At 28.9% G+C, this 26,484-nt stretch overlaps 1 protein-coding gene across 1 annotated transcript in view; it reads left to right on the top strand.

Moving 5' to 3' along the window:
• LOC113370316 (UDP-glucose:glycoprotein glucosyltransferase) overlaps positions 1-26,484 on the top strand; it is a 402,309-nt gene that overhangs the window by 207,427 nt on the left and 168,398 nt on the right. Inside the window, exons 13-15 of the mRNA XM_026610986.1 lie at positions 1,757-2,000; positions 18,452-18,567; positions 20,150-20,325. Coding sequence (XP_026466771.1) covers positions 1,757-2,000; positions 18,452-18,567; positions 20,150-20,325 — 536 coding nt within the window. The remainder of the gene's footprint in view (positions 1-1,756; positions 2,001-18,451; positions 18,568-20,149; positions 20,326-26,484) is intronic.

Here is a 26,484-nt window from a genome sequence, read left to right as displayed (position 1 = left end):
CCTATTAACTATTCACTATTTGACTATTCAGTTATCACTATTCACTATTAATTATTAACTATTCACTATTTACAATTCATCTATTTAACTATAAACTGTTAAACTATTTAGTTATCACTATTCACTATTCAATAATAACTATTTACTATTTACTATTCACCATTAACTATTTAACTATTTACTATTTAACTATTTACTTTTTAACTATTAACTAGTTACTTGAACTATTAACTATTTACCTAAAACTATTAACTATTTACCTATAACTATTGAACTATTAACTATTCACTATTTAACTATTCTAAATTCACTATTTACTATTTTACTAACAATTAACTATTAACTATTTACTATTTAATATTAATTATTCACTATACACTATATTAAAACTTTACTATTCAATTATTTACTATTAACTATTTAGTGCGCATGCGCCAAATACGCAAGATGTTCATGAGACCGATCCAAGTACGCACGTACACCATTATTTTAAATTGATTGTTTGAGAACTCCACATTCACCCAGCGTTTTGGGGAATGTGCACATTCACCAAGAGTGCACATTTACCGTAACATATATATATATATATATATATATATATATATATATATATAGGATGGTCCTTAAAATGGTCATTTTCTAATATCCTTGCTCCCAGGGGCGTAAATGGTTCCAAATTGATAAAAAACAATTCTCTGAAAGTTTTAGCTCTTAATATTAACGTTTAGATAGAGCGCAATTCAATCAAACTTCGTATGGAAAGAGCAAGGAAATTTTTTTGAAAATTTAAAAAAAATGTTTTAGGTAAAACTTAGCGACAAATGAATGTGTTTTATTCATTCATTTGTTTGCTAAATTACATCTAAAAAACATTTTTAAAATTTTTGAAAATTTTTCTATGCTATTTCTATACAAAACTTTGAATTGCGTTCTATCTAAACGTTAATATTAAGAGCTAAAACTTTCAGAGAATTGTTTTTCACCTATTTGGAACCATTTGAGTCCCTGGTAGCAAAGAAAATGACTATTTTAAGGACCACCCTAATATATATATATGTATATATATATATACATATATATATATATATATATATATATATATATATATATATATATATATATATATATATATATATATATATATTATTGTGTAATAGCAATCGATAATGCTGTAATGGCAATGCTGATATGCCAATTGAATTAAATTCGATATCGATTGCAGCCATTATCACCATCAGCAAATATTTTAAATACGCCATCGTAAGGTGTTTGCAGTCCTACTTTTTGAGTATATAAACTATGGAACTGTGCGATTAGCCAGAGTCGCAGTATTATTCGTTATAAAGATAGTTGTTAATCATTGTAAGTGGGTGCTAATAAAGTATTGTTAAAAATAGTCAATCAGTGTTGTTCTTTAGAAGTGACAAGATACTTCAGCCAATATCTTAATAAGAACTCAAGGCAATCCGAAGCCTATTATTACTATAACCACCGCTCGGCAAGGCTGTATTGACTAGGAGGTCAATACGAACCACGTTACCAACAACCCCATTACATTTCAATATATATATATATATATATATATATATATATATATATATATATATATTTGCACACAGTTTTACCATAATTATTAACATACGGAGATTTGGATTTTAAAGTAGAAGAAAGAAATCTTAAAGTATTATATTTAAAAAGTAAGAAAAAGATGTGATAAATTGTTTATGTTTTAATTTATTTTTATATATTTTTACAGACATTTTTTAAAAAAGCTATTGTTGAACAAGATGCGAATTTAAGAGTTTTGCGGGTATATTGTCAGAGAGTCTTCAATTTTCCAATATCTGCTCGAGGTATTATTTACAATGGCAGATTAATCGGACCATTAAATGATAATGAGCAATTTTACATAGAAGACCTAGCTTTGTTAGAAAGATTTAGTAATATGATGTATGGAGATAAATTAAAAGCAATTTTGAAGAATGGAAAGGAATTTCAAGGTAATGATGGATATTGCATTTTTTGTTTTCAGGTATTGGTACTTTTGTATTTATGTGATTTGAATGAGAATTACCACAAGTTCAACAAGAGTTGATAGTTACTACATTTTTTTAACATGCACTATTTTAGCTATGAAGCTAATGAAAGCTTTTTTAATTTTGAACTTTAGAATGCAATTGCTGTATAATTACAAGTTCCATGTTTATACAAGCCAAGTAAAAATTTTGCGCTTTATAATCTATGCTATCAAATTAATAACCCCGATTGCAATAACACATACTTTCCAAAAATGCATAAAATTTTCAACATAATTTGAAATCATTTAACAATTATTTAGCACTTCGCTTTCACTATCATTTTCTTTTTATTTATTTTTTACATAAATCTTTATTTATTTATGTTTGACGCTTTGGATACTTGTTTTCAATTTTAATAAGTCATTTGATTTGTCTAGATATGACATACGTGTTTTTTTTAAAACAAAAAAGCGTATTTTTTACATTGTAGTAATTTTTATATTATGATGACGAGGATTCTCTCTTTCATTGCAGTATTACAGTGTTTACACTATTTTATTTATTGTGTGTATTATTTTGTTGTTAATGTATTTATTCAATATTTTATATTATTATATCTTAGTATGATACATATAGGTTCAAAGCTAGTTCAAATAATAATATTGTTTATTTGTTATTTTCATTTGACGCGTTAGCTGTATAAATATAAACTAGTTGGTATTGGTATTTTTCCTTGAAGCAAGTTACTTGAGCTTCCCGATATATGTAAATAATCCACTTAATCAATAAAAATAAGTTAATTTATGAGTGTTAAAAAGTATTCCGATTGAATTTATTACACATAATTGAAAACGAACGAACTCGTTAACTCGGAGTATTTTCTAAAAGCAAATTTTCAAAAATCAACAATTACGGCCCGCATGCGGGCTGCCGGATGTTTTTCTACGGCCCGCCAAGCATTTCTCAACTACAGATTATTTTTCTAGCTATTTTATCAGATACGGCTATAAAGGCTAATTTTGTTGTCAAATACTGGCAAAAACTTTTGTTCGCAGAAATAGCATTTCCTGATAAAATGAATATTAATGTAAATATCATTTTAACAAGCTTCAATATTGCAAGAAAAGTTGAGAACTTTTTGTAAAACATAGCAACAACGCATTTCTAAATTTAAAATAATTAAATAGGTAAATCTTATAAAGTCGCGAGGATTTAAAGACTTCCTGGCATTTTAGAGACTTCCTGGCAAATTTAAAAAAAATAAATAAGTAAATCTTATAAAGTCGCGAGAATTTAAAGAATTTAAAGGCTTCCTGGCAATTTAGAGCGTGAATATGGTGATGTGCTTTTCAATACCAAAGTACTTTAGCTCAATAGTGATTCAATGTTAGGAGTATACAATCCAAATGGCGAACTACAATTGTTTTTGGATATGAAAGAACAATTGCAGTACTTTCATCATTTTGGCAATAAAGAATAATATCATTTGCAGAATCTCGTGTTTCACATTTCATATTCAGAAAAAGGAAATGTGAACAAATTTTAATTGTGATTCCAAATGTTCAAAGCTAACAAGACAGCTATTTTCATGTAAAATAATACAGATTTAAAAATGTATTTTTTCAGTAAACATCGAAATTTTCCATAAATCTCATGTCAGCCCTGAAAAATTTTTGCTTTTGAAAAAAAAAACGCAAATCAAACTATGATAAATTCTTTTTTTTGGAGTGCCAGTTATTAAATGTTGTTTCATATTCTGTGTTCAAATTATGACTAAAGATTTATCTGCAGCGATAAAAGGTACATTGGAAAACATATGTCACGCACGCAATCCACGCAACATTGGAAAACATATGCCACGCACGCAATCCACGCAACATTTATTGTTGACCTTTGTTAATTGACCTATCAAAAGTGAGTAAAACATATAGAAGCTGCATACGCGTTGCTACTTTCCGTATTAAAAAAATTAAAATAAAGAACCAAATTTAAAAAAACGGCTGATATTGATCAGCTTATATAAAAAAGCTGTGCCAAATTTCTTATTTTAAGTTTTCAAGTAAATTAGTTTTTCTGTTTAACTATTATTTGTTTTTATTTTGTATTTATATTTATAAACACTTATAGTATACATTCGTGATTATATAAAATATATACTTTTTTCAATTTTGTATTTTTGTTCTTATCTTGTGGCAATTTTGTAATTTTGTTGCAGTTACATTATTCCCGCACTCAGTCAATAAATCTTTTGACTTAATTTTAGTTCAGACTTTTGAGTTTATGAAAAAGCTTCTATTTTATTCAAAAAGAAAAATCAATTTATATTTATTATGGGTTGTACGACCATAACAATTTTTTAAAATTTTGTTCTACTTTTTTTAATGCGAAATGGAAAACTACATAAAACTCCAAATCTTCACTCTCTTATTTCATAGTAGTCATGAAGTAGAAAATATTTTCTGTGGCTAAACGTTCGCCGGGTCAGCTATTATATATATAAATATATATATATATATATATATATATATATATATATATTATATATATATATATATATATATATAAATACAGTAGAACTCCAATTATCCGAATTAATGGGGACCGGGACCGATTCGGATAATCAAATATTCGGAGTTTTTTTTTAAATTGTCATTGGAGAGAAAAAAAGTTACGTTTTGATATTGCACTATTTTTTTATTGAATTAAATGAAAGAAACATGATATTTTCACATGTTTTAAATATAAATAAAATGTACTTACGTACAAGTTTGAAATAAAAATCATTGTTTTTTAAACATCTCCGTCAAATCAAAACAAACTATGTGCCTACACTGGCTTCGCTGGTGGAAGAATAATAGAGCACTTAGACTTTTTTTGGACAATTTTTTTTCTGAAAGTGATTCGGATAATCGGCGATTCGGATAGTTGGAGTTCGGATAATTGGAGTTCGGATGATTGGAGTTCGGATAATTGGAGTTCTACTGTATATATATATATATATTTTTTTTGATGAGTTATTTAAAATCGGGCAGTAACACCAAGTAAAGAAAAAAAAAACTAAAGTAGTTCTTAAATACTTTATTTATCCATACGTTTCGGTCTTCATCGAGACCGTCATTCAGTGGAAAACTAAAAGATTTTATATGATGTAGGAGGCAATAATATAAAGTTATAACTTATATATAAATACTTACAGAATTAATTATACAAAAATACACTACACTATTACACTGTGATAACCAGGCTATTAATAATTGGAACATTTAAACTAATTAATTTTTTAGACAATTTTTGCTTACATTCTAGTGTGTACAAATTGACTAACGTCTAAAAACTGAATGAATTGTGTTTACAATTTTTTTGAGAAAGTGTAAAAAAGACCGGCAGACATATGTTTTTTGTAAAATAATAAAATAATAAAAATACACGCTTCATTCAGATATGGTGGTGTTTTTGAAAATAGTCGAGAGTTATTTTATAGTCATTGCAAAGCGAATTGTTGTCAGTTCTTAAATTTATGGCTGTATCCTTGTGTAAAGATATTAAGCAACCTTCGCTAAATCGTCTTTTAAATAAATTATTTTCGAAATGTAGAATCGTGGGATTGGAAAAATCAATGCTATGTTTGAGTTCATTGATATGATCTGTTAATTGTGTTTTATACTGATTTTTATTTTTTGAATTGTTTTTGTGTTGAGATGTTCTTTTGTGCAGATTCTGACTAGTTTCATCTATGTAAACGCAATTACAATCTAGACAATTAAGCTTATAAACTAGTTTACTTAAGATTCTTGGGTTAAATTTTGATTTTAATTTTGTAAAAAGAGTAGAAAAAGTATTTTCGGAAGTACAAACTACTCTAATATTATTTTTATTGAAAAGTTTTCTCCACGGGTAATATAATTCTTTGATGAAAGGTAAACTTATAGTTCCGACGTAGTTTTCAAGGTTTGGGTTATTAATTAAATTATTGTGACGGTTTTGGAGATATAAGATTCTATTTTTTGTTATGGATTGGATGAGGTGTTGTGGGTAGGAGTTTTTGGTTAGGATTTGTGAAATGAGAGAGATATTCTTTCTTAAAAATTTACTGTGTGATAATAATAATGCGTGGTCAATTAAGTTTATGATTGTGCCTATTTTGATAGAGAGGGGGTGGTAAGAGTGGTAATTAAGATAACGGCCTGAGTATGTTGGTTTGTGATACCAATCAGTTATTATATTATTATTTTCGCGAAAGAGTTGTACATCTAAGAAACTGATAGATTTATTATTTTCTAATTCATAAGTGAATTGTAGATGTTGGTTGTGGGCATTAAAAGAATTTACCAGAGTTGTTGTGTCACTGTTTGGGATGCATGTTATGATGTCATCAACATATCGATAGTAAAAAATTTGTTTATTGTAGGAATTTAACATAAGAAACATAAGAAATTTCAAGATAAACAAGATAACAACACCACCGATAATTTATTTTATAAAATCATACAAAAACACTACGATTTTTATACTATGTCACAATTCAAAACTATCTCCAAACTTAATTCCAAATTAACTATTAATAACAATAAACATATTTTCCTACTAAAATGTCGTAAAGAGAAAATTATTCCAACTTTTTATCAAATTAAACTTAATAAATTTGAACACCTTAATTATTCATCACAAGATCATAAGTTAACTAGTTTTAGTTTAAGACTCATGTCTCTCTCAATAGAAAATTGTATTAAAGTTAATCTTAATTTGAAAACAATAGTCGAGCGAATAACGAATTGGTTGTCAAAAGTAGTTGAAATCGAAATTTTAAATAACTTCTTTTATTTTGAAAAACTCAGAAATAATTAACTTTCATCAAAACTTAAAAATTCTTATAAAAACAAATATGAAAAATTATATCAACAAAAATTAGAAACAACACAAATCACATTAGACGATAGCACCATAAATAAATGGTTAAAGAATTTTTCAAACGTTGACATCCCTGAAAGGTTACGTTATATTTTTGCCCTAGGCCCGAATTTTGCGGTTCCTATCAATTCTCACAAATTCAATTTCATTAACATTATCAGTAACCTAGAAAATTGTTTACAACAAATTAAAGAATCTAAATATCAAAATTTAACCAGATCCATCTTTTGCAAAAAACTCATCTCATTTACAAAATCCTCATGCACAAACCTTGACTATAACTATATCTTAAAAGATCTGAAACAATGTAAACTTTTTTTGAAAAATAATCCTGAAATCATTGTTACTAGAGCCGATAATGGAAATGTAACCGTTGTGTTAAACAAAAAAGATTACCTAGATAAAGTTTCGAATTTACTCTCAGACCAAAAAACTTACAACATCGCTGTTAATGATCCTACAGATCACATAAACCGTAGTTGCCACAAGTTTATCGACAAACTCGTTACTAATAAACAGTTACCCAAAGACACAGCTTCAAGTTTAAAAAACTTACATCCTTACCACCCAAGATTATACTGTCTTCCCAAAATCCATAAACCTAATTTACCTTTCCGTCCTATTGTATCAGACATTAACTCACCACTTTATAAATTATCAAGATATATAAACAATTCCATAACTCCTGTCACTAAACAATCCCCATTTCACATAAAAAATTCTTTCGAGTTTGTCGAAAAACTTAAACAAATTACAGTCCCAAATGATAACGTTTTAATTAGTTTAGACGTAGTATCATTGTTTACAAACGTTCCATTAGACCTTATCCTTGAAGCCATAACTAAAAAATGGCACGATATATCCTTCCACACCACAATTTCCCTACACTGGTTTCGAGAAACAATTAAATTTTTAATTTCTAACACACATTTTGAGTTCGATAGTAAATTCTACTTCCAAACATTTGGTACACCAATGGGATCTCCAGCCTCCCCATCTTTAGCTGAAATAGCCCTTCAACACATAGAATACGCAATTTTAAATTCCTACAATAAACAAATTTTTTACTATCGATATGTTGATGACATCATAACATGCATCCCAAACAGTGACACAACAACTCTGGTAAATTCTTTTAATGCCCACAACCAACATCTACAATAATATAATAACTGATTGGTATCACAAACCAACATACTCAGGCCGTTATCTTAATTACCACTCTTACCACCCCCTCTCTATCAAAATAGGCACAATCATAAACTTAATTGACCACGCATTATTATTATCACACAAATTTTTAAGAAAGAATCTCTCTCTCATTTCACAAATCCTAACCAAAAACTCCTACCCACAACACCTCATCCAATCCATAACAAAAAATAGAATCTTATATCTCCAAAACCGTCACAATAATTTAATTAATAACCCAAACCTTGAAAACTACGTCGGAACTATAAGTTTACCTTTCATCAAAGAATTATATTACCCGTGGAGAAAACTTTTCAATAAAAATAATATTAGAGTAGTTTGTACTTCCGAAAATACTTTTTCAACTCTTTTTACAAAATTAAAATCAAAATTTAACCCAAGAATCTTAAGTAATCTAGTTTATAAGCTTAATTGTCTAGATTGTAATTGCGTTTATATAGGTGAAACTAGTCAGAATCTGCACAAAAGAACATCTCAACACAAAAACAATTCAAAAAATAAAAATCAGTATAAAACACAATTAACAGATCATATCAATGAACTCAAACATAGCATTCATTTAAAATCTCATTTATTTAAAAGACGATTTAGCGAAGGTTGCTTAATATCTTTACACAAGGATACAGCCATAAATTTAAGAACTGACAACAATTCGCTTTGCAATGACTATAAAATAACTCTCGACTATTTTCAAAAACACCACCATATCTGAATGAAGCGTGTATTTTTATTATTTTATTATTTTACAAAAAACATATGTCTGCCGGTCTTTTTTACACTTTCTCAAAAAAATTGTAAACACAATTCATTCAGTTTTTAGACGTTAGTCAATTTGTACACACTAGAATGTAAGCAAAAATTGTCTAAAAAATTAATTAGTTTAAATGTTCCAATTATTAATAGCCTGGTTATCACAGTGTAATAGTGTAGTGTATTTTTGTATAATTAATTCTGTAAGTATTTATATATAAGTTATAACTTTATATTATTGCCTCCTACATCATATAAAATATTTTAGTTTTCCACTGAATGACGGTCTCGATGAAGACCGAAACGTATGGATAAATAAAGTATTTAAAAACTACTTTAGTTTTTTTTTTCTTTACTTGGTGTTACTGCCCGATTCTAAATAACTCATCAAAATATATATCAACACCAAACTCACATATTTCAAAATATATATATACGAGGTCTGTTCAAAAAGTACTCGGAATTTTCGTTTTTTTTCAAAAAAATATTTATTTATTCGTCTACATTAATGTGGTCCCCTTCAAAGTAGTCCCCCCCAGATATAATACACTTATGCCAGCGTTTTTTCCAATTTTCGAAGCACCCTTGATATTCACTTTTTGATATGTCCTTGAGCACTCTCGGCGATTTTCTTCAATCGAGGAAAACCGCCGTCCTTTCATGGGTCTCTTCAACTTTGGGAATAGGAAAAAGTCACACGGAGCCATATCTGGTGAATATGGAGGTTGGGGCATGACTACGGTATTGTTTTTGGCCAAAAAATTACGAACAAGCAACGACGAGTGAGGAATTTTGGAATGAATTTTGCTGCCACTCGTTTCATGCCCAAAACATTTGAAAAAATGTTATGACATGAGCCAATTGATATGCCAACTTCATCAGCAACTTCTCTAATTGTGATTCGGCGATCATTCATAACCATTTTTTCCACTTCTTTCACATTTTCATCGTTTGTTGACGTGCTGGGTCGACCGGAGCGTTCGTCATCTTCAACGTCTTCGCGGCCATCTTGGAAACTTGTTTTTTTCATAGCAGACTCATCATAGGCTTTTTGTAACATTTCACACACTTTGTTACACTTTATTTCATTTTTTACGCAAAATTTAATACAAATTCTTTGACTTTTCAATTCTTCCATTGTAAAAATCGCCGAGCTCAGAAATACACGTCGAACTTAGCGACTACCACAGACAAAGTAAACAGTGAATATAGCTGAAAATTTCATCATACTTTAGGGGCATGTATACCAACACAATAAAAAAAAAATTTTGACAATCAGACACTCCAGACCCGCGAAATTTAAAAATTCCGGGTACTTTTTGAACACACCTCGTATATATATATATACAAGATGACCCGACAGACGTTGTCCTGTATCCACCTCTACGTTTTTTTAATATCCTATACTAATATTTATACCGTTCAGTTAAAAATAATCATTACTGTTTTTCGAGTTACTATTTACACCAATATATGAGTGATGTTAAATGTAGTACTGTTTGAAATAAAATGATTATTCTCAATTCCCACAGTTAACACTTTAATTATCCCTTTAACAAATATTAAAATATGCTTTATATATTAAAAATTATACACTGCGATTTATATAACAAATTTATTTCCAATAGCTCAATTTACTTTATTGAATTTAAGGGTTATACAATATTTTTAGACATACCTGTAGATGTGGATGTTTAAATGAATGATTTTTTGTTTATTCACGGATAAAACATTGATTTTCTAAATTTATCACCATGTATTTATTGTCATTGATCAGATAAACGTGTCATGTATTTATTGTCAGGTCAGATAAACGTGTTGAAAATTGAAATCTTTTAAAAAGTATAACAAATTCAGAAAGAATTAATATATAGCATGCGGTCAAACTGCAATATCACCTTGGATTTTTCTACCCAAAATAATTGCTTCAATAATGTTGCCTACAATTTTTATAATTTCGTACCATATTTTAACTGGCTTCTAGTATTTTAATATCTAAATTGCATTTTGCACACTAATAATTCAATATACATTATTACTTAAGTTCATATTTGAAGTGAATTAATTTGTCAAATTTTGTTCACATGTGCTCTATTCAACCTACTTATCAACTTATTGCAGTAAATGGAGAGGAAAAAAGCGTATGCCCTGCTAATCTTAATCTAAAGTTCAGAAGTGAAAACAATTTGCATTTCGTCACCACCCCCCGCATTAATTGGATTATAACTCTTTTAATTCTGATTTTATCATAACTTGTAATATACTATTTTAAAGGTTTTAAAGGTATTAAATGAGCTACAACCTTCTCTATTATAAATTTTACCGTAACTTCTCTTATTTTGAAACGGCGAAGGGTTAAAGGGCTCTAAAGACACTCCGGTTGGACAGCCGCGCACTCTTTAAACAATTAGAACTCTATCAATATTTGTGTAACAAAAAAATAAAAAAAAGCAATAATTAGTCTGAAAAATACCTTGAATTTTCATATATATACTTTTATTCGTATTCTTTCAGAGATATTATAATGAGAAATTGTTTTTTTTTTTAATGGATTTTTTTATGAAATCATGAGTTTTTTGAAAATCGTTTGTACTAATGTTATGGTATTTTCTAGAGTCCATCAAGATCTCTCAAACCAGGTTAATTCTAGATGGAAAACGATTATTTTTAATTTTGGTGGAAATGGCACTCATAAACTATTTGATTTAAATGAAAAAAAAACATTGTATGCGTCTTTTAATTGCATGATAGCTCACTCATTTTACACGCAGAAGTACTTCTTTTAAAGCTTATTTGGAGAACTATAAAAACCAATTTTCATAATTAACTTAATATTGTTCCCAGAACACTGTAAAATAGCGATTTATTAGGATTTTTATTGATATAATTTTGTTCATTACATAATTTTCGTTAAAATGTATATTTTTGAAGATATTAGCAAAAAACGACGAAAAACGCAAAAAGCAACAAATTTTCAGTAGCCAGTAACTTGAAAAGTATTTGCTTTTATGAAAAACATTATTAAACATTTTTCTCTTATAATTAGTTCTTTTATCCACAGCCAACGTTATTACACCACTGAAAAGAAATGGCATCTCCCCGGGTAGTGCAAAGGAGTCTAAATTGTTTTCACTTTTGAACTTGAGAGTAAGATGAGCCTAATTTCAAAATTCCAAACGAATTGGAAAACAGTAAAAAAAAAGTTCAGACCCAAAGCGCTCCATTGAGTAAATATTCCGTACAAAATGCCAACCATATGAATTTTTGACACAATGAAGCTTCTAAATAATTTTTTGAATGAGTAATTTTTTTTGTATTGTGACTTAGTATAGTAAAGCAAAACGACTGCAAATTGAATATTTTTGAACGCATTCACTTATGGCTCGTCTCCTTTGCACGAATTCGTACGGCGAATCTAATCGCAAAGTGCGCAAACTAAATTATTGCAAGCAAAAGCAAACCACGCGTACGTTGAGAACACGATTCGCCGTGCGCGTCAGTCGCATGCGCAGACTGTCAGACGCATGTTATATTATTTGCATCTTATATTATTTTAATTATGGCACATCTCACTTGCTTTTCGAGAATAATAATGTAGACATTACATTTTCCTTATTCATAATCATGAATTTATTATATTTTAATATTGCCTTAGCCTATAAGTGAATAGAAATGTTTGGCAAATAACAGTCTTCAATTGTTTGAACTAAGCTTCAAATATTTTCAAGGGCAAACAATGATAAGCGTTACAGAAAAATTTTATATATAAGATATATATATACAGGGCCGGTCCTGGGGTCCTTAGCGCCCGCATGCAACTTTTTTTTGGTGCCCCCCCCCCCTATTAATTTTAACTGTTTTAACAGTTTATTAATAAAATTATATAAAAATTAAATATTTTTTTTAAATTAATTTTTAATTATTATTGATTTAGTACACAAAAAATTAGATATAATCTAAAAGCGTATAAAATACATTGATTTTAAATTTATTTAGAAAATCTAGGCCATTTGCGGGTTGATTATAATCAAATAATTTTAAATTTTCAATTATTTTTAACGTATTGGATTATTAATATTTGGGTTTTGGAACATTTTACTTATTTATTATGCTATTTATTCTATTGAGCAAATCATGCCAAGAAAACTAAAAAACTAGCTTTTCATTTTCAATCATAACATTCGTATTTCATGTTGGATTTTTTAAATTTTACGTTAATTTAATTTTTCATTATTTACAATATCCAAAATTGGGTCGTAAACTTCTCCTTATTTATATTGTAAGAGCCGAATTGTATTCATCCTTGCTTTCCCGTCATATTCAGAGTATCAGATTGTTTCAATTGTGATTGTGATCAATTGTTAACGTATTTTAGAAGTATTATCCAATAATCAGTAAAAAATGCAAATAAATTACACATTTCTTGAACTATATTGAAAAAAAAAAACTAATTATATTTGATATGTATTATGTATATATATATATATATATATATATATATATATATATATATATATATGAGTGAGTTCTTGAGGGCGATACATCAAACAAAGAAAAGCCAAAGATTTATAAAATAATCTTTATTTCCAAACGTTTCGACATTCAATTTAATGTCATCATCAGTGGATATTACGTTGGTTAGTTACATATAGAGAAGTGTACACAGCACTAGAGATTTGGCACTAACATTTATACAACTAACTTGTCAGCACTATGCATTTTTTTATATAATTTTTTTGTATGATGTAAACAGAAAAATGATAGTTTTATTGAACAAAAATGTAAGTAGAATTATGTAATTTCTGCCACGACTTCTGTACTTTGCTAGTACCGAGGCATGGATACATGCATCGGTACTAGCAAAGTACAGAAGTCGTGGCAGAAATTACATAATTCTACTTACATTTTTGTTCAATAAAACTATCATTTTTCTGTTTACATCATACAAAAAAATTATATAAAAAAATGCATAGTGCTGACAAGTTAGTTGTATAAATGTTAGTGCCAAATCTCTAGTGCTGTGTACACTTCTCTATATGAACTAACCAACGTAATATCCACTGATGATGACATTAAATTGAATGTCGAAACGTTTGGAAATAAAGATTATTTTATAAATCTTTGGCTTTTCTTTGTTTGATGTATCGCCCTCAAGAACTCACTCATATATTTCAACATCAAAATTAACTACTAAATCATATATATATATATATATATATATATATATATGCAACAAAAACAAAAATTACAATTCAATTTCTCGGAATAAACATGCCAATTTTTAAGCACTTGACTCCCCATTTTTCATTATCCCGATTACAATTTGTTTATATTTTTTAACAAGTTGTGTTTCAACTAAATTAGCTCGCAATTTTCGTCAACAATGCCCAATAATTAATTTCATATGTCGCAGGTTTGCGCTTATGGGATTGAACCTAGTTATATTAATTTTTATACTGCTTTAGATCCACAACTTTTACACTACTTTAGATCCACTGATGATGACATTTAATTGAATGTCGAAACATTTGGAATTAATGATTATTTAAATCTTTGCCTTTTCTTTGTTTGATGTATCACCTTCAAGAATTCACTCAAATATTTATATGTACATATATATATATATATATATATATATATATATATATATATATATATGTACATATATTTTTAATTATAACAATTTAGAACAAATTTTATAAACGAACCGTCTTATTTTATAGAATATTTTTTCTCCTAACGACATCTATTTTTCAACTGGGCCCTAATCCTTCCTTTCCTATTTGATTGCGTGATTAACCACTTGAGCTTGAATAGAGAATTCGGGCTCCGACGATCGTTGGTGCGGCAGAAGACAGTATATTGAACGACTTGTAACGGATAACACATAATGCTAATTAAGTTTTCCATATTTTAAATTTTAAATTATAACACACTGATGATGAGACAAACCTAGTCTCTCGAAACGTTTGTAAAAATTATTATTTAATAAATTAGTGCAAAAAAGAGTGTTGTTTGTCCATATTTCCAAATTAATATCTATTTATCCACTCAGAATACATTTGTCATATATCTTACTAGCCGACCCGACAGACTTCGTCCTGTCAAAAAAAATTGTAATGTGGCGGTGTTCTGTTCCTACCTTTTTTCTATTCTTTGCAAAAAATTATCCTGAACAGAAAGGTTACCCTGGTAATAATTCGGTGTGAATTAAAAATAATTAAATAAAACACTATAAGCATTTAAAAGTAAGTAATTTTAATCATGTAAATCATAATTCAAAAATCAGTTCAAATTTTATTGTAGTGCTTTGTGATAAACTATGTTGTTTGTTTGATTACCTGGCGCATAGACAAACAAATCTGATGGTTTTCCAATACGGGAGCAGACAACATACAATTTTCCATGTAAGAAACATGGGTTTACCAAAATAATATCACAAACACTTAATGATACCATAAACGCACTGGAAACTGTAGTCGTTTAATCTCAAATGGCACATCAGTCGAAATCATTGGGATGCACGGTGCGAGAACATCTTCTGCTTTAAATATAGTATAATATGTAAATGTAGTATAATCCTTTCAATATAGTTGCTTCCATCACATTGTTTGATAGTTTTTTTATCGCTAACCTTGTGCCGTTGCAAAGGCGCGGTTGGTCAATATTTTGCAACATTATAATTGCCGATCCAACCTTTAATTGAAGATTGTGAGGTGACAATCCTATCAAAATCCAGCGAGTTTAAAAACTCCGGTGGATCGTCTTGGTTAGTTGCCGAATCAACTGATTCGCCTGTAATTTGTTCTTGAATTTTGAAATTTAATTTATTTACATCAATGTTTTGGCTGCCAATATAGCTCGTTAATTAATAGAAAGATATTTCTATGTTTATATAAATATATTAAAAATTAGATTATCAAAAACTACACAAAATGTCATGACGTAGATCATTGTTTTTTCTACAAATTTCGTTTCCTACTCGATTAAAAAAGAAAAGGGCTGTTTTTAAGGTTTTTCCCGGCAATTATTCGATTTTTTCTCGCCGTAAGAACCATCCTTGGACATGAACGAACATTTTAAAAGAAGAATTGTCCAAATTGGTCCAGGCGTTGTTGAGTTATGCGCTTACCAACACATTTTGCGATCCATTTTTATATATGATATATAAAATTTCATAAACTATGTATGAATGGTTAATCTTCCTAAACTATAATTCGGATTTTCATGAATCTTCCTGAAGTTTGTTTTTGAAAATTTTCTAGAATTTTTAGATTCATATAAATATAGTTAGATTGTAGAAATAAATTGAAAAAATTACAAAAAACCGCTTATCATTGTTTGCCCTTGAAAATATTTAAGGTATGGTTTGACATTAAAACTAATGAAGACTGTCATTCGCCAAACATTTTTATTCACTTATAGGCTAAGGCAATATTAAAAAATAATAAATTTATAATTATAAATAAGGAAAATGTAATGTCTACATTATTATTGCCAACAAGCAGCTGAGATGTGCCAAAAATTAAAATAATATAAGATTTACAGTCAACATCTGACAGATGATGCAGTCTGAGCATGCGTCTGTAAGTGATCGCACATCAAACTTAGCCTATAATTCACTTTGACTGATTATTATTTTCTTTTAAATGCAGTCGTGTTTTGCCTTACTTTACTAAATCACGACATAAAAATAATTTACTTATTCAAACAATTATTATAAGTTTCATTGTGTCAAAAATTCATACGTTTGGCATTGGATACGAAATATTTACTCAAGACAATGGAGCATTTTGGGTCTGAATATTTTTAATGTGCTCCAACTTGCATGAAATTTTGGAATTAGGTTCATCTTACTCTCAAGTTTAAAAGTAAAAATAATTTAGAATCATTTGCCACTTTCCGGGGGAATGACATGCCATTAGAAGAGAAAAATGTTTAATAATGTTTTTCAAAAAAGAAATTACTTTTCAAGTTACTGGCTACTGAAAATTTGTTGTTTTTTTTGCGTTTTTCATCGTTTTTTGCAAATATTTCTGAAAATATACATTTAAACGAAAATCATGTAATGAACAAAATTATATCAATTAAAATCCTAATAAATCGGTGTTCTATAAATTGTTCTAGGAACAATATTAGGCTAGATATGAAAACGGGATTTTATAGTACTCAAAATAAGCTTTAAAATGAGTAATGAGTGAGCTATCATGCAGATAAAAGACGCATACAATATTTTTTTCATTTAAAGCAAATAACTTTTGAGTGCCATTTTCACCAAAATTAAAAATAATCGTATTCCCTCTAGAATCAACTTGGTTTAAGAGATCTTGACGGATTCTAGAAAATACCATAACTTTAGTGCAAACGATTTCCAAAAAGCTCATGATCTCATGAAAAAAAATCTGGGTATATAATTGAAAATTTAAGGTCTTTAACTGACCAATGGATGCTTTTTATTATTTTTCTGTTACACAAATATTGATAGTGTCCAACCAGAGTGTCTTTTGAGTCCTTCAATCCTTTGCCATTTCAAAATAAGAGAAGTTACGGTAAAATTTATGATAGAGAAAGTTGTAGCTCATTTAATTACCTTTAAAATAGTGTTCTGCAAGTACTGATAAAATCAGAATTAAAAAAATTATAATTCTATTAATGCGGTGGGTGGTGACGAAGTGCAAATTGTTTTCACTTTTGAACTTAACGCCTATTTCCAACACACGCTTTTTTCCTCTCTATTTACTGCAATAATTTTGTTGATCGTAGGTTGAATAGAGCACATGTGAACAGGATTTGATAAATTAATTCACTTCAAATATAAACTTAAGTAATAATGTATAAAGTATTAGTGAAAAAAAAATAATTTAGATCGTAAATTACTAAAAGCCAGTTAAAATATGGTACGTTATTATAAAAATTATTGGCAACATTATTGAAGCAATTATTTTGGGTAGAAAAATCCAAGGTGATATTGTACCTATACCACGAATGCTATATATTAATTCTTTCTGAATTTGTTATAACTTTTAAAAGACTTCAATTTTCAACACGTATATGTATATATATATGTATGTTTGTATGTATATATGTATATATGTATATTAGGGTGGTCCTTAACAAGAACATTTTCGAATTTCTTTGCTCTCACGGGCGCAAAAGCTTCCAAATCAATAAAAAATGATTCTCCAATAGTATTAGTTCTTTATATAAACATTTAGTTTCATATATTCATTTCTAACATGTGACATTAAGTAAATTCGTGCGCCATCTGTCACGTCACTCAAATATTATGATACATAAGAATATTTATAAACCATTAAATCCATGAGGGCTGTTCTATAATATCTATTCATCATGGAATCGATGTTCTTTGAATCAATCATATCGGTTGCTTGGTGCGCCCGAAAACGTTGACGAAAAATTGCGCACACAAAGAACAAAATGTTCAGAAACCTTCAGGAAGAAATGCAAAAAATTTCAATTTAGTTTTTTGGACGATTACAATAACTTACCCTACATACGTTGAAAAACATTAACATTTGGAATAAAGTGTCTAAATTTTGCAGATGGTAGATTAACTAATGATGTTATTATGAAGACCGTATCACTACTTGGATCTAGGACTCAAGTTAAAAGTCGTTTTGAAATACCCAAAGTTAAAGAACATCACAGTGTGATTAAGGTAAGTAAATAGCTACACAATTAACCAATATCTCAAAAACAAGTAAAGTTAAGAATTTTTAACAACAACATTTGAAAGTAGAGAACAGAAGATGTATACCAAGCCATGATCTTGATTCTTGCAACATTGCAATCGAGAGATAAACGACAATGGTTGAAAATCCATAATAATGTGTTTTCTATCGTTATTAGTTTTTTTGCGAGCCCTATTCTTTAGGCTACGAGGTATAAGTTATTTAATCGTTTTATAAAATGTATTGTTATTTTTGAGGTAGAATTATCAATTTTATTATACTTATAACATTTATAAATATTTACATCTGGGTGCGGTGAAAACGTTTAACCTGGAAAGGCATAGTAAATAAAAAAATAGTAAATATAAAGTAAATTAATTTCCCGTACCGAAAACTGAATTATTAAAAAAATCTTTGCAAGACTTTGAAATAATAATTTTGAGAAATTTTGAAATTTTTGAAAAAAAAGACTTGAAAAATTTGATTTTTTTTTGTATTTTGATTTATTTTAAAAATGTTGAACATATTTTTTAAGCAATCGCATTGCATAGCTGATTTAGAGTCGAAATATTAAGCGCGTGAGCGCCGCGTGTCGTCTAACAGGTAAACATTGGTACGGAACCCATATAAATGTACACAAAATTTATACTAATTTTTATATTCTTCATAAAATATCAGATAATACGATGTGCATATGTCTAATGTTCAGTTTTGAAATTTTCAAATGGCATTGTTTTTCACGTTTTTATTGGATCTTCGGAGACGCTGGACCTATCTTTACAAAAATTTCACCAGTTGTTCATTTCGTCACTACACGTAAAATGTATTTTGAATTATTTGAATCGGACGCTCCGTTATCTCAAAAACTGATATTCCATTTTTGGAATTTTTCGCTCCGTAGCTCCAAAACGGCTAGACCTGCCTTTGCCAAAAACTAATCAGCACGTCTCCTTATCAGTAGGAATCAAATGTTTTTTGAATTATTCAAATCGGTTAATTCGTAAATTTATATCCGCACACATATACATTCATTTGTTTTAAGGTATGCCAAAATTTTCGGAAACCTCTGAAACGTAAAGATATATAAAAAATTTCATTTTTGATTTTTTTGCAATTACTATAACTTATCCTACGGAAAGTACAATTTTACAATAAATAAGTTAAATAAATAATGATATTAACTAAGCTGATGATTATTTCGTAAAATTCCTTTAAAATTAAAAGTAAGACATTAGATCTGTTTGCCCCTTCGTCTTTAAAAAAACAGCAAAAAGCACATTTCTGCAATGTTGAATTAGCTTAGATTTTTACTGAACATAGATGGTTGTTTGTTTAATATGTGTTATGTATTATGATATAATTGGTTTGGTTTCCACAATATAATTAATTGCTCAAAGTCATATTGAATCTTTGTGCCTCGCCCTACTCTATAGTTTAAATATTGAGTGAAGGGTTTTAAGAATAATACGCAGATGCAAAACGATATTCCTCTTGCTTATAAAGAATTTATAAATTGTAAAGATTTTATTTCGTTGAATATTAAAATATTTTTGTATTTATTATTATTAGATTCCAGCGAAGGATAATGAAAATATTGCGATGGAATTGTGGGCTATCGTGGATCCAGTTTCCCATGGCGCACAAAAATTAGGCCCTATCCTAAATACTTTACGGAAAATTTTAAATTGCAATATAAAAATATATTTGAATGCCGCTGAGAAATATAGTGATATGCCATTAAAGAAGTAAGGAACTAATTCTACTTAACTTAAACATATATGTATATATATATATATATATATATATATATATATATATATATATATAATTTCGATTTCTATTTCCGTGTTTTTTGTTTTTTTCTTCAAATTATTTATATGCACTGAAGATGAGTTAAATCAGGACCCGAAACGTTTGATAATAAAACATTTTACTTCAATAAAATAGTTTTAATTAATGGATTTACGCCCAAGAACAATTTTATATATATATATATATATATATATATATATATATATATAAAGCGAGAGGTTTTTCTTCAGATGGTGAAATAATATGATAAAAATTGTTTCTTGGGCATCCATCCAATAATTAAAAAAACAGTTTTAATGCAAAATGTTTTAATTAAGAGAACATACGTTTCGGGTCCAGATTTGACCCATCTTCAGTGCTACAGATAAATATATCAGGGTTACAAATTAAAACAATATAAAAAAATAATATAAAAGATACATAATTACAGACAAAAATAAGTAGATACAATGTATATGAAAAGTATATATGAAAAACAACATAAAATAAACATATGTAAAGAAACTCACCATACAATTAAATTTTTTAAAAAAATATAACACAAAGAACAACACAAAAATGTAAACGAAAAAATAAGTATGAAATAAAAAATTGAAAAAACATCAAGTTATGAAAGTTGTAAAAATTAAAATAAATAATATGTTTTATTGTAAAAAAGGTTATTCCAAAAACACATCTTGTTAGTTTGGAGACAGAATTACGTATGTGTAAACGAGAGTAAAATGCGGGCCTACGTGTTTGCAGCGGAAAATAGTGGAAACTGTATCGTCATTGGATGAGAGAACGGGATAGAGAGAATTTTAAGGGTTACAGTTATGAAGAATTTTCCAGCGATCATGCGCAAGGAACATAGAAATTTTTTTTAAATATGTAAGTCATCCATAATCAGACGGTTGAACAAAGTTGGATCACAATGAAAAATGTGGATCAAAATAAAAATATAGAAACATAATAAAACCAAGACAGAACAATGTAAAAAATTGTGAAATAGAGAATTATATTAAGAAAAAGTATAAATATTAACTGAAAAAGATAAAAGTTAAAAAAACAAGTTATTAATAATTAAAAAACAACATATATATGTATATATAACGCAACACAATAATTGTAACAATTGCATACACATACACAAAACATAACTAACATAAACAACCACATGCAAACATGCAATTACAACATCTATGTAAAATCCAAATATACACACAAATGCAACATATATGCCCATACATGTATATCCACAAACATAAATATGTATATATGTACATATACACATACATAAAAATACGCATATATACATATATACATACAATTACATAAAAGAATTGTTACGAAGTATTGCGCATATTGAAAAAATTGTTCGAAGCATCGCGGTAAATATTGCAAAGAGAAGCCGAATCAAAACGTTTGTTAATAGTAGGTAATATTTGTATAAAAATACTCTCAGCAAACTTCCTGCGTAAAGTGTTGGCTTCTCGATGAATAATTCTTGGATTGGTGAAATTAAAAGAATGTTTAAAGTTGGAGACATGTTCGGTGATCATGGTTTTATTTTGTTTCCTGTTAAGACTGTTAAGTTCGTGTTGGCGCATTCTTTTTGAGAGAAATTGTGAAGTTTCTCCAACATAACAACTTGAACAATCATTACAATCAATGACATATACAACGTTTGACGTGCGGGAAATAGGGGTAGGAGTTTTTAAATTAGTGTATAAGTCTGTGAGAGTGTGTCCAGTCGAACACACTAGTTTCAGACCAACGGATGAAAAAAGTTTTTTCCATGAGTGGAAAAGGCAATCGATGTACGGTAATGAGATGAAGGAATTGAGAGATAGTGAATTATCAGGAACAGGGTTAAGGGTTTTTGAAGTGATGTTATTTTGTTGTGAATGGGAGGTAAATGAGGAAGATGTACGGAATTTATTACGAAGAAAAGGTAATCTATTATTAATTACTGAGCGTAAAAGTTGTAGTGGATAGGAATTATTTTGAAGGGTAGAATATATCAAATTGATATTTTTTTCCCAATGTGATGGATGAGAAAGAAGGATGGCATGGTCTAGTAAGTTGATGATAGATGCAATCTTAGTCGATTTGGGGTGATAGGAATGGTAGTTTAAATAACGTCCAGACCAAGTGGATTTTTGATACCAACATGTAGTGATGGAGCCGTTATTTATAAAAAGGGTAATATCTAAAAAATTAATGGAGTTGTTGAGTTGGGTCTCTAAGGTAAAACAAAGGTGTGTGTCGAAATTATTAAAAGAGTTTAGGAAATTGGTTATGTTATAAGTAGGAATGCAAGTTAAAATGTCATCAACGTAACGTTTGTAAAAAAGAGGTACATAAGACAAGGTATTAAGTGTAGAGTTCTCTAGGAACTGCATACAAAGTTCAGCAAGTGGGGCACTCAAACTGGAACCCATTGGAGTGCCAAATTTTTGTTTAAAAAAACAGTCGTTGAACGAAAAATAAGTATTGGAAATAATGAATTTAATACATTTAAGGAACCAAGAAAAATTGAATTCTGTGTGTTTACTTATATCAACCCATTTATGGTCTATGGCAGAAAGAATAAGGTCAGGTGAAATGTTAGTAAAGAGGGAAACCACATCTAAACTTATAAAGGAAAAATCAGATGGTACAATGAGGGAGTTAAGATTGGGAATGAGCTCAAAAGAATTTTTTACAAAATGTGGAGAATCATGAGTGATATTGGATAAAATTGAACTAATGAATTTGGATAATTTGCAAAGAGGGGAATTTAAGTCAGCAACTATTGGTCGAAGAGGAAAACCGTCTTTGTGGATTTTGGGAAGACAATAAAGTTTTGGGGAAATGGGATTGTAGGTTTTTAATTGTAGAGAGAGAGGTTTGGGAATTTGCTTGTTTTCTATAAGTGAATCAATGAATTTCAAAGTATTCCGATTTATAAGGTCGGTGGGGTCTGAATTTAAAGGTTCGTAAATGTTTGTATCAGCTAGGAGGGTCATGGATTTGGAAATATAGTCAACTTTGTTCATGATAACTGTGATGTTACCCTTGTCTGCCCTGGTAACAACAATTTCTGGGTGTTGTTTGATAAAGGATTTGCAAAAGTGGATGTCCTTGAGTAATTCTTTATGTTGATGAATGTTAGAAATATCGAATTTGAAAAAAGAATTAAGTTGATTGCAAAAAATAGATTTAATGCGGTTTTTTTCATTGATATCTTTTAAATTACGTAAACTATATTCTAAAGAGCTAAGTGTTTTGACAAAATTAAACGATTTTTTCTGTTGTGGAATGGAAAATTTAGGACCTAGTGCTAAAATGTTCAAAACATTGGGTGGGATTTCTAAATCGGAAATGTTTTTTACCCATTTATTGATGATATCAGGGTTTATATTTATTTTGGATTCGTTTGTCTTTTTCGAATAAAGGTTGTTGAATTTTTTTATAAAGGATTTTTTTGACATATTAAAAGCATTATTGAATCTAGAGTTTTCAAAATCTAAAAAATTGTTAATGTCAAAATGGTTATTAAAAGTGGAAAATAAGGATTGGATGTTATAATTTAAAGATTTATTTTGTTAGCAATAGAAGTAATGCAATGTTTGATTTCTAGATTCAGCAACATAAAAGAGAAGGAAAGCTTTTTATTTTTAAAATAATTGGAATTTAGATGATCAAAGTTTGTTAATTTGAATCAAAAGATTTTGGTAGAAGTTTTTCTTTGCGACAACGAAGTAAAAATCAATCTTTAAATTATAACATCCAATCCTTATTTTCCACTTTTAATAACCATTTTGACATTAACAATTTTTTAGATTTTGAAAACTCTAGATTCAATAATGCTTTTAATATGTCAAAAAAATCCTTTATAAAAAAATTCAACAACCTTTATTCGAAAAAGACAAACGAATCCAAAATAAATATAAACCCTGATATCATCAATAAATGGGTAAAAAACATTTCCGATTTAGAAATCCCACCCAATGTTTTGAACATTTTAGCACTAGGTCCTAAATTTTCCATTCCACAACAGAAAAAATCGTTTAATTTTGTCAAAACACTTAGCTCTTTAGAATATAGTTTACGTAATTTAAAAGATATCAATGAAAAAAACCGCATTAAATCTATTTTTTGCAATCAACTTAATTCTTTTTTCAAATTCGATATTTCTAACATTCATCAACATAAAGAATTACTCAAGGACATCCACTTTTGCAAATCCTTTATCAAACAACACCCAGAAATTGTTGTTACCAGGGCAGACAAGGGTAACATCACAGTTATCATGAACAAAGTTGACTATATTTCCAAATCCATGACCCTCCTAGCTGATACAAACATTTACGAACCTTTAAATTCAGACCCCACCGACCTTATAAATCGGAATACTTTGAAATTCATTGATTCACTTATAGAAAACAAGCAAATTCCCAAACCTCTCTCTCTACAATTAAAAACCTACAATCCCATTTCCCCAAAACTTTATTGTCTTCCCAAAATCCACAAAGACGGTTTTCCTCTTCGACCAATAGTTGCTGACTTAAATTCCCCTCTTTGCAAATTATCCAAATTCATTAGTTCAATTTTATCCAATATCACTCATGATTCTCCACATTTTGTAAAAAATTCTTTCGAGCTCATTCCCAATCTTAACTCCCTCATTGTACCATCTGATTTTTCCTTTATAAGTTTAGATGTGGTTTCCCTCTTTACTAACATTTCACCTGACCTTATTCTTTCTGCCATAGACCATAAATGGGTTGATATAAGTAAACACACAGAATTCAATTTTTCTTGGTTCCTTAAATGTATTAAATTCATTATTTCCAATACTTATTTTTCGTTCAACGACTGTTTTTTTAAACAAAAATTTGGCACTCCAATGGGTTCCAGTTTGAGTGCCCCACTTGCTGAACTTTGTATGCAGTTCCTAGAGAACTCTACACTTAATACCTTGTCTTATGTACCTCTTTTTTACAAACGTTACGTTGATGACATTTTAACTTGCATTCCTACTTATAACATAACCAATTTCCTAAACTCTTTTAATAATTTCGACACACACCTTTGTTTTACCTTAGAGACCCAACTCAACAACTCCATTAATTTTTTAGATATTACCCTTTTTATAAATAACGGCTCCATCACTACATGTTGGTATCAAAAATCCACTTGGTCTGGACGTTATTTAAACTACCATTCCTATCACCCCAAATCGACTAAGATTGCATCTATCATCAACTTACTAGACCATGCCATCCTTCTTTCTCATCCATCACATTGGGAAAAAAATATCAATTTGATATATTCTACCCTTCAAAATAATTCCTATCCACTACAACTTTTACGCTCAGTAATTAATAATAGATTACCTTTTCTTCGTAATAAATTCCGTACATCTTCCTCATTTACCTCCCATTCACAACAAAATAACATCACTTCAAAAACCCTTAACCCTGTTCCTGATAATTCACTATCTCTCAATTCCTTCATCTCATTACCGTACATCGATTGCCTTTTCCACTCATGGAAAAAACTTTTTTCATCCGTTGGTCTGAAACTAGTGTGTTCGACTGGACACACTCTCACAGACTTATACACTAATTTAAAAACTCCTACCCCTATTTCCCGCACGTCAAACGTTGTATATGTCATTGATTGTAATGATTGTTCAAGTTGTTATGTTGGAGAAACTTCACAATTTCTCTCAAAAAGAATGCGCCAACACGAACTTAACAGTCTTAACAGGAAACAAAATAAAACCATGATCACCGAACATGTCTCCAACTTTAAACATTCTTTTAATTTCACCAATCCAAGAATTATTCATCGAGAAGCCAACACTTTACGCAGGAAGTTTGCTGAGAGTATTTTTATACAAATATTACCTACTATTAACAAACGTTTTGATTCGGCTTCTCTTTGCAATATTTACCGCGATGCTTCGAACAATTTTTTCAATATGCGCAATACTTCGTAACAATTTTTTTATGTAATGTGTATGTATATATGTATATATGCGTATTTTTATGTATGTGTATATGTACATATATACATATTTATGTTTGTGGATATACATGTATGGGCATATATGTTGCATT

Source organism: Ctenocephalides felis, unplaced genomic scaffold (assembly GCF_003426905.1).
Source record: "Ctenocephalides felis isolate EL2017-DRISC unplaced genomic scaffold, ASM342690v1 CF-g0.4_SCAFFOLD_01492, whole genome shotgun sequence".
NCBI classification, from domain to species: domain Eukaryota; kingdom Metazoa; phylum Arthropoda; class Insecta; order Siphonaptera; family Pulicidae; genus Ctenocephalides; species Ctenocephalides felis.
Note: the sequence above shows the minus strand (reverse complement) of the source record. Positions and strands in the feature narration are given on the sequence as shown.